This window comes from Ursus maritimus, unplaced genomic scaffold (genome assembly GCF_017311325.1).
Source record: "Ursus maritimus isolate PB19 unplaced genomic scaffold, ASM1731132v1 scaffold_12, whole genome shotgun sequence".
In the NCBI taxonomy this organism is placed as follows: Eukaryota; Metazoa; Chordata; class Mammalia; order Carnivora; family Ursidae; genus Ursus; species Ursus maritimus.
In genome coordinates this window covers 23,938,837-23,959,832 of record NW_024423564.1, presented here as the reverse complement: position 1 = coordinate 23,959,832, position 20,996 = coordinate 23,938,837, and the positions used below count along the sequence as shown (strand labels likewise).

The window sequence follows — 20,996 nt, the reverse complement described above, 5'->3', positions numbered from 1 at the left end:
TTGGCCTGTGCTGTTTCCCTTTCAAGGACCCCTGCTTAGGAATCCTACTCTCATCCCAAGCACAAACAAAGTGAAGTCATTTCCTTCCATACTTTTTGATTGCAAAACTTTCTGTTCTAATCTTGGGGCATCCAATTTCTTTCATATTTCCCAAGCAAATAATCTCAACATATTGTGATTTGCTGCATCTAAAAATTCCAAATACTAATATTTTATTTTCTGATATCACTAAAATATTTACTTTGCCTCCAACTCTAAAGAAAAATTTGTGGATCAAGTTATACTTGCAGTTATATTCTCAATTAAATATTCTTCACCACCCCTTAATCCAAGTCCTTGGGGCCAAATACATCTCAGAATTCAGAATTCAGAATTTGGGGGGCGGTGTGCTTTAGAAAAGTAAAATGGTGCACATGCCACATTTAACCTAATACCCCCAGCAAGATGTGGGGTAGCAACCTGGAATCAAACACATTAGTCCCTCTGCAATAAACACTTAAACGTTCAATTCAGAAAGAATAAATAAAAATTATAAATAGCCTCACATCAGTTCAGGGCATGTTTGCTGCCAAATGATCAGCAATTTTTGGATTTCAGAATTATTAATGAGGGACAGTGGACTTATACGGTGATTATGTTCATTTGATAGTTCAAGAAAGAGATTTGGAGAGATTAATTAACCTGTCCCACTTGCTTACCTAGGTAAGTAAGGAAACATCATTCAAACCCACCAGTCTTACTCTGGACTCTGCTAGTAATCTCTGTCCTATATGCGGCAAACGACCACTTCACTTTCACTGAGCTGCCTAGGTTTTCACCAGGGGGAAGGAGGCACTGAGATAACCGAGTATAAAATAAGTGGGCGCTCTGCTGCCGAGACTCTTCCTTTCTGATGGTCCTGTGACTAGTCTCTGCTTCCTTATCCTCACAGACTTCCTTACTGCTGACTGTCTGCATGGACTGGGGATGTTACGCCTTTGATGGCAAAGTGTCTCTGTCTCCCGATCCTTTTTGCTTACACGTCTTGGACCTAACTGCTGCACTAATTCATTGCCCCTGTTTCCTTATCAGGTACTTTCAAAGCACTCGCCATTCAGAACTCGGTACGCTGTTCCTCTGGTCTTCCTTGCCTGATTCTCTATTGGACGTCTCTTCTGGCTCAAAATCATTTAGTGCCGGCTTCCTCCATCAAGAAAAGCTTGTGTTGTGCTCACAGCTAACTTCTCAATCTCTAATGATATTCTGTTGCTATTGTCTTTTATTACTTTGGGCAATGTGGATCCTTGGATCTGTCCATCAGAACCACCACGTGACAAGGCAGACTCCTGGACCCACCTTGGACCAACTGAGTCAGCATCTCTGGGAGCGGGGCCAGGGATCTACATTTTTTACAAGTGTGCCACATGGTTTTTAAGCACCAGCAGTCTGAGACCCACTGCTCTGTGGTGTGGCAGAGCTGGCGGCTGCTCTCCGTATGGGGTTTGCTCTTGTGTTTGCGGGTACAGATTTATACAACTTGCACCGTAAGAGCAGAGCAAACTATAAATGCCTGACTTTTTGCCTTTCCAAAGCCACCTGAAGAAACATTGCTTGGGAAGTTTAAAGAATTAATAAGTGAGGGTATGCAAAGGGAGAGTATATTAAATATACTAATTACTTAAAAGATAACATGACTAATTTGGCCAAATCCTTGTTTCCAGAGCTAATGTCTCATTTTCTCTCCATCTTCAAACACCGTTTGTAATTGGTTTCTTCTAAATTTCTACTCCAATTTATTCTAGCCTGACCTCTGAGTGAAAGATTAAGTAGAGTAACAATTGTACTTTCCAAACAATCTTTCCTACCTAAAAAAGCCAGCTACTTCTAGCGGGTCCTTCTGAAAAGGGTCTATATCTTTTCTTGTTTTCCCTGTAACATGAAAACACTGTAAAGAACACCATCCTATTCTTCAGCTAATGAGAGAACTCTATGAGCGGTTTTCTAAGATACACATACTCACACACCAGCAACACCACGAAGGAACAGATAGGAAAGCCCCCTGTACCTTGAATCCAGCACGCTTTGATTCATTTAGGGACATTAAGCTAAAGGGGACCATCACCTATTGTTTTGGTCATGTCAGCCCACACCAGCGTAGCTAGGAGGAGCACAGCTCTATTACCAGACCAACTGCCAGTTCCTCAACTTAGTGTTGAACACTGAATCGCTAATATAATCACACAGGCAAAATCTATGTGAAAAAAACCTTTTTTTTTTTAATGATAATGCTGAAAATGACACTTATGATTTTGATGAAGGCCGGGCTTACCAAAAAAAAAAGTCAGAATCTAGATTCAAACTATCAGAAAATCAGTTTCCACTTATGTCATTGACATGAGTTGTCTCCATCATTATTCATCTTGTATTTGAAAATGTAAGTTTTGAAATGAGTGTGGAAGTCCTTTAAAGACAAAACGGCACAGTGCGAGGCAGCCACTTACATTTCAGCTCACATGGTGACCACTCAGATTTGAGACGATGCTTTTTTTGGTCATAAACTACCAAAACTACTGCGTCAGAACTAATTTACTTGGGATATTTACACTGAATGACTGTAAAGTTATTTGTGAGAAAAAAAATTTTTTTTGCCATGAACAACCTCCAGATATTGGTGGTCATTGATAAAGGCAAGAACACTCACTGTCTAAATACTGCAGACTCAGTTTATGGTAATATGATTAGTTACATTAATAATGCTGCTTAGGCACAGTCTTGCTAATTACAATATTATAAATATTAATGCCACCCACTCTTTTTTTTCTGTTTGATTGCCACTCACGGAGTCATTCATCACGATATTTTCTAGGAATTCACACTGTAAGATTTTATTCTTTTCTCCCTTTGTTTTTCATTACTGGACTTGCAATCATGCACATTATTTTTTGAGAAGCCCTTATTTTTGGGCTACCTGGGAGGGGAGTGATAGTTTTCATTAAAAATAGCCGAATGGAAGTCAGTTATATGATGTTTCTCTTATTCTTTCAGAGTCCCTAACCCTGCCATCCAAAGCAGAATATCCAGGGTTTTTGTTTTCCATTCTTTTTCATGTGACCTGTTTCAAGTTAAGATTCATTTGAATTATTAAATGCTTCCTTAAAGAATCTTTTTATACTTGCCTTTCTTTTTTTTTTTTAAGTTAATTATTGATGTAGTGACAAGCTGAAAAGACTAAGAATTATAATTTTTTCCTCCCCTCATTCAGGACTCAAGAAACGTCTTCTGACAATGGTTGTCTATTTAGAATAATACAAAGGAAATACAAAGGCAAAATGCTGAATGTTGTTTTAGAAAAGATTTGCTAAAATCACTGTATTATACAAAATGTAAATGTAGTATATATTTCTCTGAAAACAGCAGTTAGTGAGAAAGTTGGGACATAACCTTTTGAGCCCAGGTTTAACCACATAGCAGAAGCAGTTACAAAAGATACTGATTAGATTTTAATTTTAAAAACTTCATCATATTATTCAGGGCTCCAGTGATTTGATTGTCTTGAAAATAGAAAGGTAATGTTATAATTTCCAGAGCTTGTTAAAGAATAAAGAAATCTCCAGCCTCCCACTGGAAAGAATGCCAGTCATCACCACGGTAAGCAAGAATTTGGAGGCACTTTACACTACAAACTTCAATCTTTTTTCCTTTACGTGACCTTGTGTTATATTGGTTTTATAAAAATGTAACTCATGGACCTATCCTATAGCTATAATCAAGCCTCCTTCAGAACGATCCTACTACAGAAATAACATTCAAAAGGCACTATGTTTCCTCTGTTAATGAGCTGGTGGGAAGGAAAACAAGACCTGATGTACGAAGCGATCGAAGTAGGTTCGTAAGGACAAAGGAGAAGTGAGCACATACCTTTCCCATGAGTTCAGCAATACGGGGAACCGGTTTCCCTTTCTGGTGACTCACGGTAGCTGGACTCTGCCCGTCCCAGTCTTGTAGCTCTTCAATGCTTTTCAGATACAGCAGGGCTCTGAGGCCAGTGCAGTAGTCTTGGATGACAGTGAAATCCTGATTCTGAACAGCACTGCATACCTAGAAAAGATGGGGCAATCATTACCAAATGTCAATGTAAGAGATAATTTTCCAAATGCACTCACTTTGCATTTATTCAAGAAAACGGATTTATGTTCCAGGCACTGTTCCAAGCACAGCATATCAATCATTACGTGGGGATGGGAGTGGTGGGGAGGGAGGGACTGCGAAGGGGCACAAGGAAACTTTCAGGGACAGTGACTACTTTCATAAACTCGATGTGGTGATGGCCTCACGGGTGTATGCGTATTTCAAACCTTGCCAGATCATACACGTTAAATATGTGCCGTTTAATGTATGTCAGGCAAACCTTAGTACAGCTGTAAAAAAGTAGATCCAGTCAGCTGGATTTACAAGGAATCCAATTTAGCAGAGCATAAGAAATGACATTTTAACTCTCTCCTTTTCCCTCCCTTGGGATGCCTGGAGGTAGTCCTCGTGTCCAGAGGTGGTCATGACAAGGTTGGAGTGCTGTTCACTAGTTAACTCAACCACCGCTGACCCCTATCTATCTCTTCAGCCTCGTCTACTGTTGTTCTTTTTGTTCACTATGCTCCAATCACCCAGGTCTTTGCTCTTTTCCTCACATCAGCCACATTCTTTCTCTGCCTTAAGACTTTTTCATAAGATCGTGCCGCCTAGAAAATTTTTCCCTTCTGCCCATGGTTGCCTACTGGCCCTTTCTCGTATCATGGTAAATATCACTTCTTTGAGGAGGCCTCAAAGTGAGGCCCAGAATAGGTTAAGGCCTTCGGTCACTGCTACATTTTTTCCGTACAACTATTGTATTTGTTGTACAGCTCACTCCCCAAACAGGCTGAGGCTTCAGGAGGGGAGAACCTGTATTGATCTTGGTCACCATATTATCCACGGTCACTAGCACAGGGTTTGTCATCTGTTCTGCTCTAATAAGTGTATGTCGAATGCCTGGATAATTTAGAAGAGGTATTTTAATTTGAGTGACCACATGTCAGAAAATAAAGACTAAAAAACAATTCTAGAGTAAAGGCAGGCTGAATCTGAACAATTAGGATCCTTCCAATAAAAGTAAACTTTAAAGTCTGTGTTGGGATTGGAGTTAGAGCTTGAATTTAATGGATTTAGATAAGCACTTCTAGGTTAATTATTACCAAAGACACCTCAAAAAGCAGGAACAAAAATCCTTCACTTACTCTTCTGAAGTGCTGTATGTTACTACAACATAGAAAAGAGAATTGAATAACCACTAAATAGAAGAATATTTTTTATGAAGCCCATTACATTACATTTTTAAAAAACCTGTTTCTTAGGAAGAACAATTTGAGCATTAATTAGGCCTCTTACAACTTTCCTAGAGTTGATTTTTTTGAGAACAATGGTGAAAAATATCATTATCCACAGGATAATCCGCAGGATTTTGTTATAACTGTAAGTCAACTGATACCTTACTTTACCTTCTTTGTTCACCGTGATATTCCATTTTTTGGTAGTATATGCTTATGGGTATAATTTTACTCTAGTCTTAAAATAGTTCACCATATGACCATAAGACATCAGGTTTTGAAATCACATCATATCATGTTCTTTATGGGACGTTCATGATTGTTGTAAAAACCAGCTTGCTAAAAGGAATCTAGATACTTTGTAACATATGAATGGTAATGTTTAATGTCATTTATCCTGAGTTGTCCAGTGAGCAGATACAAAAGCCACTAACTCTCTTAATCCACAAACATTTGCACAATTTGTATATGGTAAATTTAGCCCCATGGGGCTGGAGTGGTCAAGAGCAGACTTGGTGTATTTTATTTTATTATTTTTTAATTGAAGTAAATTAACATAGACTTGGTGTATTTTAACTATGCAAGAACATGGTGGGGCCTCAGACTGGGAAGACTACCTCTTTCCAACTCTCTCCTATGTTCCCATCCTATAGTGTTAGTGTGTCACATAATTGGGAGCTATTCTGAGTAGGTAAAGGGAACATAAAACCTCAAGAGGGAGGAAAGACTACAACGTGGTCCCTGAACATGGCTGGGATGGCGTGCTATGGTGGAAACGCTGGAAGCCATCATCAGACATGGGTGTTTGAGCGGATCGCTTCATAAGGCAAATGTCACACTATTTATATACCTTCCTCAAATGGTAATTTAATTTCTGCTTTCTCATAAGATTAAGCTTATTAATTTTCCTGGTAAAATGATCGTAAGAACTCTGCACACTGATATTTTCTTTTCAACTTTTAATACACATATAAATTATCTGAGGATCTTATTCTGTTTCTGCAGGTTTGGAATGAGACCCAAGCCCTGCATTTGTGACAAGCGCCCAGGTGGTACTGATCTGCTAGGCCACACTTAGAGCAGCGCGACCTTAAAAAAGGTAGGGATGAATCTCATCTTAACCTGAAATGCTGTCTGAAAAGTGAATTTCTTACGGACTTAACAATTTCTTGACTTTTACTATTACACTGTAGCAACATTTTCATGGCCTTTAAAGAAGCACTACTTATAATAATAAGACACATCTGAAGAAACAAGCAATTTTCTGATGAAATAGTAATAAGACCCCAAATAAATCTTTGGATGCAACACACCTTTGGGAACAGAGCTTTGGCCATGGGATTTTATGCTCAGAAAATGGATTTGCTCAGAAAGGTGCCTTGTTCTTGCCTAACCTTTACAATCCCCTGAGGCCTTTATCTCTATCTCAAAGGTAAATGGCTCCTTTTAAAACTCCAAACATGTAGCTGCTATTCCTAAATGGGTGTATTTTATTTATACTCTTTGTTTGTTTAACAGCTCTGATTAGGACTCTTAATGGGTGTTAACGTGTTTGCTTAGTATAATTTGTAAGTTCTTTATGGCGAAAGCTGGTTTATCTTTCTTCCCAGCAGGACATCAGGTGCCATTATAAGGACCATTGCCACTATTAATTATTTCCATAAGCGTGAATATCCCTATAGTGAGCTGTTTTAAATAGGGGCCCCTGGATTCTCAGCAGGATCAGCCCAGTGAGAGGGCTGAGTAGGTGGTGGCCCCCTGTGCAGCATGAGTTGAGGAGTGTCATAAAGTTCCTATTGCCATTGAAGAGTCTCCTCCAGAGGTCTGACACAGTGCCCTGAATTTTTGCTTTAGGTGCAGGCACATTTAGTCAAAGCCTTCCTATGCAAAGTGAGTATGCAAATATCTGCAAGGTGACAGAGGGTTGTGGGGTGCTATTCCTTTCTCATTATTTCTCATTAAATGAGATTAAGAACATTAACAGTAAATTACCCATTTATGGTGGATTGACATCTTTAAAAAATCTCCTTTACATACATTATTTCTTTTAATACTCAGAATAAACCTACAAGTTAAGCAGGAGAGAAGGTAATGTTTTTCCTTTAAGAATAGAAAGAGCTTGAACTTGAAAAACTATTTCTTCCAGTCAAATCTAGTGGTTTTTATGCCGTATCAAGTGGCATAGCCTAGCGGCTAAAAGCATGCACATAGAAGTCAAGCAGAATCAGGTCTAAACTACATCATAGCTGCATAAATATGAGCAACTTTCTTTACTTAAAAATGGGAATAGCACATAGGAAACTAAAAGGCAACATATTTAAGTCTTAAAATAGTAGCTAGTGCTTCGTAAGCTAGATTGGCACCAAAAATAAATTTCGTAACATGAATAAATCATTAGAGCATGAATTAGGCAAGATATAGTTTTTTAAGCCTAATGCTTTTTTGGTCTAATGCAGTAAAAGAAGGTCATGGACATTATGTTTATTTGCGTTAAGTAGTGACCTCAAAAAAAGCTTTGGTCTAGTTGCCAGAAGCCATGTCTGAGACCCAGCTCTGTCATTCAGCAGCTGTGACCGCGGCTAGTCAGTCTTGAGTCTTCCTCTCCCACCTCCTGATCTGAAAAAAGTGTATGATAGTATCTAATTTCTTGTTGTGGGGGTTAAATGACATTGTGTAGGTGGCAGTGCTGTGGAAATTACAAAGCTCAGAAAGGACAGAATGGTACTAAACCTCATGGTTATTATCAGATAATTTAAAGTTGAAAGTGCTTCCGAGGTCAAAATGGAAAGAAAAAGCCAACTTCCTTGAAATGTAAAAGACAGTTTACTAGGAAGCTAGCAAATTAAATCCAAATTGGATTAACAATAGTAATCCCAGGTAAATAATTTGGCAAAGAAGAGTTCTGCAGGATCAGAACACCGTGGGCCGGCCCGTGTCTTTGTGTAACAGAGCAGCTATCTCCTATAGTTCAGAATCTGACAAGTTCTTAAATAGGGATCTTAAACTATCAGACACAATACAGATAAACCCATGATCATAATGATCTCTTTTCATTTCTTATCTCCTACGTGGACAAACTACACTCCAGGTCTTAGAAATGTGTGCCACCAGGCTATATGCAAGTAAAATGTATGTTTCTGATTGATTCCAAAGTTGTCTTAAAGTTGCCATAAATTCATTAGTAAAAGGAATATTGGAGAGTACTTGGATTTAAGTAAAAATGGAAATTGTTCTGCGATGCTTATAACATTCCAAAATATACTAATAACAGAGTCTTATGTAGCTGGAAGAGGTTCAAGAGCATTCCTATGAAAGCAGTCCATAGATAAAAGACTGAATAAGGAGGATTATCCATCTAATTCTTAACAATTTCCCAGAAAAAGAAAAAAATCCTATGATCTCCCCTTACTAATTTATTTTGATAAAGCGTTAAACTGTTTAAACAATGTAAAACACCTGCAATATTTTACCTGCTGCTTTATAGTTTCCAAAGCATGTTATCAAAAAGTCAGAAATATTTACATAGTGATTTACAGTTTTCAAAGCATGCCAACAAATAAGGCACAAGGGAATTTAGAACATTTTCGGACCAGCCTCCCTATTTCACAGATTAGGGGTCCAGAAAGGCTAATTGATCTATCTGTGGTCACACAGCTAGTTAGAGGCAGTGCTGTTCTCCCCACCTGGCCTGAAGCTCTCTCCAGGACAGGTCTACCTCTCCAATATCATCTTTCTTAGTCCATACACCAATTCTGACAGCAAGACAGACAAGGTGCCATTAAGTGCTTAGTAAGTGAAGAAATCAAAACTAATTGAATGCTTTGTCCCAACTCAAAAGATTAGTAGGTGGTAGAGCTAACAGTCAGATTAAGATCTTTAGAAGTCAGAAGGTCCTTACGATCTTCTTATTTCTGTAAATTTCAAAATCTTAAACGTGATGTCTTACATAATTAAATAAGCACATATTATAATTTTCATAAGAAGCACGTTATTGAAAAATGATTTCAAATTTATTATTTAATGAATTATGGCAGAAATCCACAGATTTTTAAAATGGAGGATTTTAATAATTGGATGTCACTTGAAGGTTTATGACGAAAACTGGAAAACAGACCTCTGCTGTTGTTGGATGGAAATGAAGTTTCCAGACACCCAATGAAAGCAAAAACATCTGATTTTCTAAAGGCACGGAATCAGTCATTCCTCATTGAGTTGAGTTCTGTCCAGTACTTAAAAGCAGACGTATAAAATTACCTTATAATTTTGAAACTATTGTCCAATGCATATTGTTAAGGTAATAATTCAGAATAACAATATCTCCCTATGAGTTTTTGGTGCTACATAAGCATGGCACTTACTAGAATTCATGAATAAAACACCAAAATTATCATTTGATAAGGCTACAGGTGAAAAGACAGCCCCTGGAGATACATAGTACATAAGGAGCTAGACGGGTATATATTTGTATATCCACATAAAACCACAAATCTTAGTTGTTCTATCATATTAGTTTCCATTTGTTGAAGCCATACAACATCAAAGTCACGATGTCCCTATATATTGTATTTAGCAGTAATGTAACGGACTACGTGAAGAAATCAAAGTGAGAGTTTCTAAGTAGTTTCCTGGCAATTGAGACAGCAGGTTCTTTCATCTGCTCTGTAACTGTGGCAGTGCATTGATTTAAACTCCTTCTGAGATCTCAAATGCTTTTATACTCTTAGGTCTCTCAAGCAGCTTTTTTTTTCAAAGTGATAAAATTCTAACATTCAGCAAAATACCATCTTGTTTCCCCCAAAAGGAGAGGGCTTATTTCAGCTTTGCTAATAACCTGTACAGGATCACTAAGTAAAACAGCTGCCCCAATGCCATGCTATCAAGAAATCTGGCTTCCAGTTCAGTTTTCTATGTTCTGACCATACCAAATTGGGCTGGGGAAAAAAAGAACAACAAATAGTCCCACAGATGTTGTTTTTTAAAGGTTCAGGTAAAAAACAAAAACAAAAACAAAAAATAAAGTTTCAGGTAAAAAACAAAAACAACAACAAAAACTCCCACAAAAACTCAGTGAATAAGCGCTTCTGTTTATTAATTATATTTTAATGTTGTCCTTTAATTGCTACTCATTGATAAATGCTAAAGGTATAGAAGTCACTTAGCTTGTTTTGTATATCCTATATTTCATTGTCAATACATTAGTTATCCTCTTATCTGGCCTTTTAAATTATATATTCTCTGACAAACTCTAAGTATATGAATACCCCATTTTCCCCCAATCAAGAAGGAATTTTATGGTGTTTGAAAGGCTACTTTTTAATGTCCATCTGTGGTCATGCTCTATCTGATTAATTTCTTAACCCAAATTCAGCTGAAGACAGACTAGAGAGAATAAAATGTTTCCACCAGATGTTGCACTGGGATCAAGACCAATTTTGCCAACGGGAATATAGAATATAAGTTATCAATTCTCCAAGTATTTTCTCAAAGGTGGCATAGATGATGGGCCACCCACTTGACTATTATTCTGAACAGCATTGTGGGAGTGATCTTCTCTACTGACTTTGCTCATGATACAACTTGACTGAGGACAGCCTGGGCTGATTAGTCAAAGGGATGTGATGTGCCCTGCAGGCGAGATCGCCTCTGTCCTCTTCCTTGTAGTTGCCCTTTACAAAGTCAGCTTCAACTGGATTCAGATCTCAATGATGACCTGAACCAAGAAATCATAATGAAAAAGAACCACACAGAGACACAGCCCCTCTCTCTGCCTTTTATGACGGGCTGGAGATAAAATGGGTGAGTCAGGCACAACGTGGAGGGCCAAAGAGTGGGGACTGCTGTCCTGCCTCTCCAAAGATGTTGCTGTTGATGGCTCCGCTTCCCCACAGACACAAACAGAAGTCTGAAAAGACTGAGGCGAGACCTGGAGTCCTCTGCACACCCGGGTCCCCTATGCAGCCCATTCTTTGGGGAGTGGCTGTGGCTGCAATTTGGGGAAGCTCGGCCACTCTGCCTCAGAGGCAGAGGGATTTTTCTACTAAGAGAGATTCTCTCCATCCGAGGCTACAGCTGTGGTGTGGCATCAGTTACCACCATAACTTTCAATTATTCTGCAGTAACTAACACAAGTGGCAGCGTAAGGGTTCGTGTGTCCCATCGTGCAAACTCAGCACCTCCCATGATAAAAGCGGGGCAAGAAAAGGAAACTAAATATCCAAACAATGGCTGTCAGATGACTAAAATCCATAATTTTAGGCAATCTCTCTTTTTCAGCAGTGTCAACACAGCTGGGAAAATTTGACTTCCAATGTCATTTACTAAAATACCACATGGGGCTGGGATGACAGGAGAGTAAGTCGTACTGCCTAGCAAGGAAAAGTCTATTGAGCAAATTCACCCATGGAAATTTTTTCTGGACTTTGAAGACGGATAAAGGTATGTGGTTAGTCAACAATATAAGCAGACACTCAATATTCCAAGAAAAGGGGACTATCCGTCTGAAATGAGAAGAATGTTGTTAACATGGAGATAGCACCTCAAATCACACTGTCCACCTCTTAAAGCACTCACAGTTCAGTAGTTGATTTTATGGTTAATCTATTAGTGATAAAAACATAAATTTGTGAGAGTACTGCATGGCTATTTTCAGTGAGTCAACAATCTTGATTGAGTTGCCAGTATAGTCTGGGACAAAAAAGTTAGACAAAGTTCAGCTGATGAGAGTAAATCATCTATTTACGAGTTAAGTGCTACAGAAAATAACAACAACAAAACTTACCAGTGGCTTTTGTGTGAAAACAGGTATAAATATATATTCATACATACATATGTATAATTTATACACATACACATATATGTCTTTCTATCTATCTATCTGTCTTTCTATCTATCTATCTATCTATCTATCTATCTTTCTATCCCAAATATAATTCTTGTGAGGAATACATCAAATAAAAAGATACATATGTACCTAGAACATACCTAAAATGCATGTTAAGTAAGAACTACAGTTTAGATCTCATTCTCCATCTTTCAGAGACACAGTAAAAGGGCAGAGATCATACCTGTTTTGTTCATCACAGTACTCTCAGTGTTTAGCACATAAAGATCTGTGCCTGGCAGATGATTTGTTCAAATGAATAAATGAATGAGTGAATGAATGAATGAAGCAAGATAATGATATCCTATTAATACTACTCGAGGACAAGCGAAATTCTCTTTAATTTCCTGTCAATGATATATTTTCATCTCTCTCTACTTATACAAATTTATCATAATTCAGAATTCACACCAACCCACAATAAAATACTTTTATCTCAACTTCTACTGCATTTAAAGTCTATGTCACTCATTGCACTACTAAACACGAATATCTTTGCATTAGAACTTAACTATTTTTTGGGTATACCAGTGTCTTTCCAGGATGCAAAGAAGTAGACCTACTTCAGCATTCTTCTTGATACTCAGAGTACTATTTGTTACGGCCAAACTTGACAGAGTGTATATACGGATTATTGTTTATCTGGTATTCCCCATCTGGATACCCGAATCTTGACAGCAGCTACCATTTGATTCTTTCTCTTCTGGTAGTCCCCTTTAATAACAACTGAAGAACTATGTCATTCAGAACTCTATGAAGACATTTGTTTAACAAAGATTGAATTCAGAGTACCACGTCCAGTATACGCGATGTTCTAAACTACTCATTTTCACACGTCTGTACATACATTGAAGTCTTCATATACAGCAGTCTAGATTCTAGCTACCCTGAAGGAAGATAAAACAGAGCCAGGAGAAGCTAAGGAAAAGGTCTCTATCCTGTTCTGTGTATGGATTCTCTTATTAAATGTTTTAGTTTCTGCATCACAAACCAAGGTCAGTCCAGTGTCTCCTTGGATCTGGACTGGTATTTTCATTTTAAAGAATTCTTTCTCTATCTTTAATTATTTCATGTTCATACTTTAAATTCAAAGTTCAGAACTTCATCAATTTACCTTAAGTAGTTCAAGGTAAATAATCAAATTTACCACTGAACAGATTTGTGGAACACTGGCATTTAAAATAATTTGCTCTCTTCTAATATATGTCCTGTAAAATTGCCGCATCTTCCCAGGAAAGGCCTTCTTGCTCTATTTGCTGGAGATATACAGCCAGAAGTATTTAATAGATCATTCTCAATTTTGATCATAAGAGAGCAATTTTAAGACATCATTTCTTCAAAAAAGTCTTTCTCTATTACTCAAAAATTATCCACTCATTCATTTATTCTTTCATTCCACAGATACTAATTTATAAGCCAGTCTTCTGGTTCTTTTCAAAGTCCATTATCAAACAAAACCTCTGACTGCAGCAGCCTGGGGTTATGCTGTTCGTTTTATGTCTGTCAGAATAAACCTTCCTTGAAAAACTGTTGTGAGGACCAAACGAGATAAGAACTACGAAGTGCTATTTACCAGGAAGTCTCTCTCAGTTTATGTGTGACACAATGCGTCTCATCCAGAGGTAAAAATAACTGTTCAAGTTCTTAATTGTGAACTTTGAACTAGTGCCTTTTGAGTTCTCTTCCCATATTAACCAGTTTCTCAGATAAGGTACTAGGTTGAGCCCCCAGACTAAAATGATCATGTCTATGTTGTAAACGATTGGCCTATCACACACAGATGAACATACAAGATAGACTCTTAAGACCAAAAAAGGACTGAATATCACTTGTCCTACTTCGACAGCGTAAGCTAAAATCTGATTACCACCCCTTCCCCACAAATCAATACACTACAGACTCTGAATCAATTACTAAATATGAATTAGAATATGAATATGAATGAAAGAACAGATAAATAAGGTAAATGTAGGTAAGTGAACTTTATATGTTTTACATTTCAGTCTTGTCTATAACATGATACATTGTAAATTAAACTGTTACTTATATTCTGAGGTTGTTAATGCTTTAAAATGCCATAGAACCGACTGTTTCTTTTTAACTCTCTATATTACTCATATTTATTTTGTGTGTTTTAGAGACATCAGGCCCTCTGAATATGCAACATTATTCTTAATTTAGTTCTGTAAGACGAGGCATGTGCAATGCACTCTGTATTTGGCCATACTGAATTCCCCAGTGATTAAGTTGATTTTTAGCTTGCATCATTGTTTTCGGGCCCAATGATGAGTCATAGAACTTTTCTCTCACCTCATATACATTACTGCATCTGGTGTCATTAGGATGGAGTTAATATCCAGGATGTAGTGATTGATTTAGGGAGATGATAATGAGATTACGGCTCATGCCCTTAAAGCATGACAACTGAAATCCTATCATTTTCCACATGAGGAAATATGCTAAATATTATAATATCTGATGTGTCTATCACTGTGGGATTAAGCCAGCTATCTGAAACAGAGGTTTGATATTTAGATCCTTAGACATATTAGTTTCTTTTGTCTTACAAACACAGCATAATTGATTTGAGGATAATGAAGGTTTATGTTTGCATGCCCAAATTTTTAATTCCAAGAAGTTCTTTGGTCCTCTTGGTTTTCAGATGAGTCCGCTTAAATAAAAGAAGCCAAAAGCAATCATTGTCTTTCTTTCCTCTGATTTTTGTGGGGTGGGATCAGTGAACAGAGTAAAGGAGGTGTTTAACTAGAAATATGTATATTTCAACCAGGAGAATCTGGTTTGAGTTTTCAGAGACTCATAAGTCATAAAAACATTGAACATGTGGGAAATCTGACCACAGCAGAAAAGCAATATTTCTTGGATATCTGAAGATGATGAATTAGGGAAATGGACTAATGTGGTTTTAAAGGCTAATAAATTTAGGATTTTTTTTCCTTTGAAGGGAAATGTTTTCTAGGCTTTTTGTTTACTTTATTTAAAAATCTACACTTGATGTAAATTGTATTTCTTGTAATCTTTTCCTTTAACACTCATGATCCTCTTAAGCTCAGCTTCAGGAATATATATTTGAGAATGATAAGAGATAAATGAAACTGGCCTCTGAAATATTCAATACCCAGATGCTTACTGTCTATTTCTAAATGTTCACTGATCTAGACATCCACCCATCATTTCTCAGCATCTATCTACGAGCATGTATCCATGTATCTACTTTGTGCCTGATTCTTCTAGTCACTGTGAGGCATTCATAAGAAGCAGAAAGGAATGGGGGAGAAGACATACATTCATTTATCAGCATTAGGTTATACATGCATTTGAAGGCTTGGCACATCTCTGGAATATAGGATACGAAAAAAGGAGAGGCAACTGCCCACCTGACATCTCCACTGGTGTCTCCCGGGCATCCTGACCACGGCCAGAACAGAATTCTTAATTTCCCCACTCCCTGCAACCTACTTTTCCAATAGTCCAAAAGCTAAAAATCATTCCTCATTCCTTTATTTTTCTGGCTCACAAAATTATAATCTCTCGGCAAGCCTTGTTGCACTACTTCGAATCTACACTGTGAATCTACCCACTCTCCACGTCCGTTGCTTTTTGTTATTCAAGTCCATCATCATCTCTCACCTGGACGATTGCCATAGTTTCCACCCTCTACTACTGACCATCCCTGAATTCATTAACCATACAACAGCTAAAAGGATTATTTTAAAATATAAATTAGATCATATCTCACCACCGCTTAAAACCAATGATGTCTTATCTTGCTTTGAACAAAATAGGAGCCGCTGGAATAAAGTACTGCGTGATCTGGTCCCCGCTCATCTCTCTTACCCATACGCCCTCTGCTGTAGCCAGAAAGGCCTTTTTGGAACATGCTGTCCTCCCAAAAAAGGCACACCTTTTATTTTGCCATTCATGCCTTCATTTTTGCAATCAGGATTTTTCCCTGTCTGCCTGTAATGCTCTTTTCTATATTTTCACATGGCTGGGTGAATCTTATTCAGTTCTCTGCTTAAATATCACCTCTCCAAAGAACTTTCCCAGCCAGACAACCCAGCCAACCAGTCACTAGCACATTTGCTAATTTAAATTCTCTGCATAGTACTTACCACTATTTGCCATTTTTCTTACATGTTTGTTTCTTATTATTGTGCCTGGGATCTATTAGACACTCAATAACCATTAATGCCATAATAAATGGACATTATAACAAGGTTTGATAACATGAACCTCATGAATGAAGTTCTCAACAGATGTTAGATGTTGAGACCATCAAAGCCAATCTCCCTCTGATCTATTTAATTTTTCCTAAATGATAAATAATTTTAAAAATTAAAATACTTAGATATAAGGATGTATACCAAGTATGATCAATGTTTACTTGTAAGAAAATAGTCTAATCTTAATACTTTAATGCATAAAACACATTTGAGAAATCCAGGAAGGCCTCTACCAAGGATGCCCTAATCAGGCAGACTTATTTCAATGTGCTTACTTTTAAATTAGGCAGGTTCATAAACATTTATTTAATTTGATTACATTTGAGATACTAATAATACTATAAATATTAATGGATCCTTATAAAGGGTATTATGTCATTTTCAAGTAAGATTAGAGAGACAGATTAAAAAAAAAAAGAAACAGAACTTTTAAGCATTATTGATATCCGTCTTGTTTATCCTTCAGGTTTTTCATTATGAATCCCTCAATCCAAATTTCAAACTTTTATATTTAATAATTTTGTTATATACAGTACTTAAGCTATCTCTCTCTAATTGTGTGGGTTTTTTTAAAGCAGCGTTATAAGGCATAATTTAATACCATAAAATTTCTCTAAGCATGCAAGTCAATGACTTTTAGTAAATTTGTAGAGTTGTGAAACCATCACCACAACCTAGTTTTAAAATATTTCTATTACCCAAAAGTTCCCTGTGCCTTTTACAGGCACTCTCCCACTTAGACTGCAAGCTGCAGGCAAGTACTGGTCTGTCTTCTGTCTTTTTGATTTGCCACTTCTCATCATTTCATATAAATGGAATTATACGATACAAATATTACGGTATTTTGTGTCTGCTTGCCTTCACTCAGCATCATGGTTTTTACCCATGCTAAAGCAATCTATGTTGTTATGGCAACAGTCCATTTTATTGCTGAATACTATCCCATTGTATGCATGAACCACATGTACCATATTTCGTTTATCCGTTCATCAGCTGATGGGGATCTGGATTGTCTTCAGTTTTGGGGTATTAGGAACAATGCCGCCATGACTGCCTGTGTACCAGTCTTTTTGTGGACATATGTTTTTACTTATCTTGGGGAGATACTCAGAGGTGAGATTTCTGGATTGTATGGTAAATTTACATTTCGCTTTCGAAGGAACTTCCAAACTGTTTTCCAAAGTAGTTGTTTTTTCCACAAGCAATACAAGAGGGTTCCAGTCTCTCCCCATCCTCACCTCACATATTACTGTCTGTCTGTTGATAACAGTCATTCTAGTAGGCAAAAATGTCAACATAGTATAGTGGTTAAAAATCAGATGCTAGGCCAAATTGCCTGAGTTTAGATCACAGCTTTGCCACTTATCTTTTAATTTAACATTCTTGGCTATAGGAGAGGGACAATACTAATATCTATCTCACAGGATTACTGGAGGATAAATGAACCAATATAATTACTAGTTTACAAAGTATCTGGCACATAGTAAATTCTATATAAGCATTAGCCATTATAATAGTTTTGGTATTATCATTTGCAAAGTTATAATATACTTATAGCCTGGCTCTGGATTACAGTTAAGCTTTGAGAAGCTGTTTATGTTCTCTTAATTATCAGTTCCTTATATATGTGCTGGTCTAAGATAGGTATCGCAACATCCAGGCACTAGAATGCCAGCTGCTATAAAAATCTACAAAATCTGTAAAAATCTGCTGTAAAAAAAACCACAGATCTTACAAATAATTAGAATGGGTAGTACTCCAAATGCCCACCAGGCAACTTCGGTTAAAAATGGGAATTAGACTGACTGATTTAGTGATTTCATTTATTAGTAAATTTCCATGGAAAAAACTGAGAGCTGGTATAAACAAGTTGTTTTCCCTTATAAAGTTGCATTCAGTTCTCAATTACTTGACAATAAGGACCTTCTTCCTTCCTTTTCTTTACTCCATCTATTTGTTTCTTTGTCTCCTTTTTCCCTTTGCTTGATTATTTGGATGATTAATGGATCACTGCTGCTTCTGACCAAGGAATGAATGGAGAGAGAGCCCAAGGATAACATACCCCCTTCTCAAATCAATGACCATTTTAGACACTTCTCCAGAGAGGCACAAGTCCCATCTGCTTGCCAGATATACTTCTGATTAAGAACTTTAAAAGATGTTTTGCCTACATGCTACTCAGTTTTTAAAGAACATTATGAAAGTCTCTCGTAGCACTTCTCCTGAATTGTCAGATACACGCAGGGCTCACTTCTATATGCTGAGGTCAATGCTGTCCTAATTTCTCCAGGTTTCAGGAAGTCTTGGGGTACCCATTTTATTCTCTATCAGCAAGCCAATTTTTGAGACTACTCATCTTCTTAGCCTTCTCTGTCTCATTCTGGGGATGAAGTGACTTAGGTTGTAGTACGGTAAAAATATTATTATAAAATTGCATGCTATTTTCACTTACCTGTGTTACTATGGAGAGTCATAAACACATAATAAGGATAACATAAATATAATATTTAACTGTCTCTATGCTGACATGGTTTTATCCATTTCTGAAATTCTATGCTTTTATAAAAATAACATGGATATAGTCTGTCTAGTTTTAAGAAGAAGAAGTAGGGCCAATGGATAAAAGATATATGGAGGTAGGTTTTCCACAGTATGAGGCAGAATTTACCTATAATTTTAACTGGATAACTTACAAGATAACAAGTTATCTGTCACTATGAATCTACAGGCTAGATAACCAGACATATAGAAGAGACCAGTACCCTGTATGAAGTGCCAAAATGAGCCACACAGCAGGTTGTGGGAGCAGGCTTGTACAGGGTAATCAAATCCAGAAGGATGAACTCCAACCAATGGGAGAAGAGGCCAAAAGTAATGGCAGATAAATCCCTTTTCCCTGTGATGGGCTGTCCAGAGGCACTATTTTCTATCTAGTCTCTCTGGAGATGTACCATGTGGCCAACTGACTGGATCTCTTACAGCTTGTGAAGCAGTGGACTGCCCAGTAATGCATGATCTTGTATTCAACTTCCGTCTTTCTCTGTCTCTTCTCTATTTCCTCTTACTCTAGCTTCCTTAGATTTTACTGATTTTACCTTCTGACAAAAAATTAGCACTCAGCCCTTTCCTCGGGCTTTGTTTTCAATCAACCTGAGCCAAGACACGTGCTAGTCCAAAGCTAGAATAGGAAGGTGTAAATTTTCTTTGAAAATTCTTTGTCAATGAATAAAAATCCTAGCGGGGGATGATAATGACGATGAGGACAATGATAATTAATATCTAACATCTATGGGTACTGTGTTCCAGGTACCGTTTGAAATGCTTTACAGGTGATAACATTTAATCCTCACAACTGTCCTATGAAACCCTACTTTTCAGATAACAAACCTGAAGTATAAAAAGTTCACACGTCTAATAAAGCCAAGGTCATATAGCTAAAGAGCAGCCGAGCTAGGATTTCACTCCAAGCAGTTCGATGCATTTTCACTGTGTCGAAGCATGCATAGTAAGACGCAGTCCTGTCGGGCTTCCTGTACCTAGTGGGCAGTTCTAAAGTTGATTCACTGCCTGTGTAGCAGACCCTGGACAGGGCCACGGGGGTCCCTGTCACACTGACTATGATTGGAGTATGGTGTCTAGAGAGCTGACGTCTGCTTTCTTTCAAGAACGTGTCATTGTTGGGGCATCAGACTCTCTACCTCAAAGGCGACCCAGCTTGCATCGAAAAGAAGCGTTACGAAATACCCATTCTGTTGAATTAAAACTCTCATATCTTCCTTCATTGTAGAGGTTTATCAAAGGTACTTTATTTTCTACTTAATTCAAGGGCATTTGTAGCTTTGCCTTGAATTAATTTACCCACCACCATAGAGTGCATGTTCTACCCATCCTGTATGCAAACAGACATGCCCATGCTCAGGCTCATTATATTCCATAATGTGACTATTTGGGGCTGCACTACAAAGGTTTCCACTTTGTGTGAGGTAAGATACCTATGACTGAAAGTGACCTACACTTTCCTTTTGCTTTTCTGTTGCTCTATTTAAAATAATGACTGCAAAATCTCTTTCAACAAAAGGTCATTTGTGTCAATGGACAGAACACAGAGGATCAGATCACCTGTGGTAATTGCAAATTAATGCTCTCCTGGTAATGCATTAACTACACACTATTGATCTACAATTGAATCATAGAAGCTACTGAGAAGTGATTTTACTTTCCTATTTTTTGTGCTTTTATTGCTTTTTCCATAATGCATTTTTCTTTCAACTGGAATTTTCCCTAATTATCTCCATTTTTAATTTCCCACAGTGAGATGACTTCTAACTTGTAATTAGAATCTGTAAAAATTCATGTCTCTGTCTCAAAAGCCTTTTAGAAATCTACTGAACTCTAACTTTGATGCTATAAAACACATACATGATACACAGATATGTATTTCTAGAGAGCCAAGTTCTCGAATGATTTTTTTTTTCCACTTAGATAAAACAGAGAACCATTTGGTCCTCTATCTGAAATTATAATTTGTTGAGT

General features: G+C 37.4%; 1 protein-coding gene across 2 annotated transcripts in view; it reads right to left on the bottom strand.

The window, feature by feature from the left end:
• Window positions 1-20,996, bottom strand: part of DPYD (dihydropyrimidine dehydrogenase) — a 788,358-nt gene that overhangs the window by 112,518 nt on the left and 654,844 nt on the right. For both annotated transcript variants that reach the window (XM_040626997.1, XM_008697678.2), the window contains exon 20: window positions 3,898-4,077. In XM_040626997.1, the coding sequence (XP_040482931.1) occupies window positions 3,898-4,077 (180 nt within the window). The remainder of the gene's footprint in view (window positions 1-3,897; window positions 4,078-20,996) is intronic.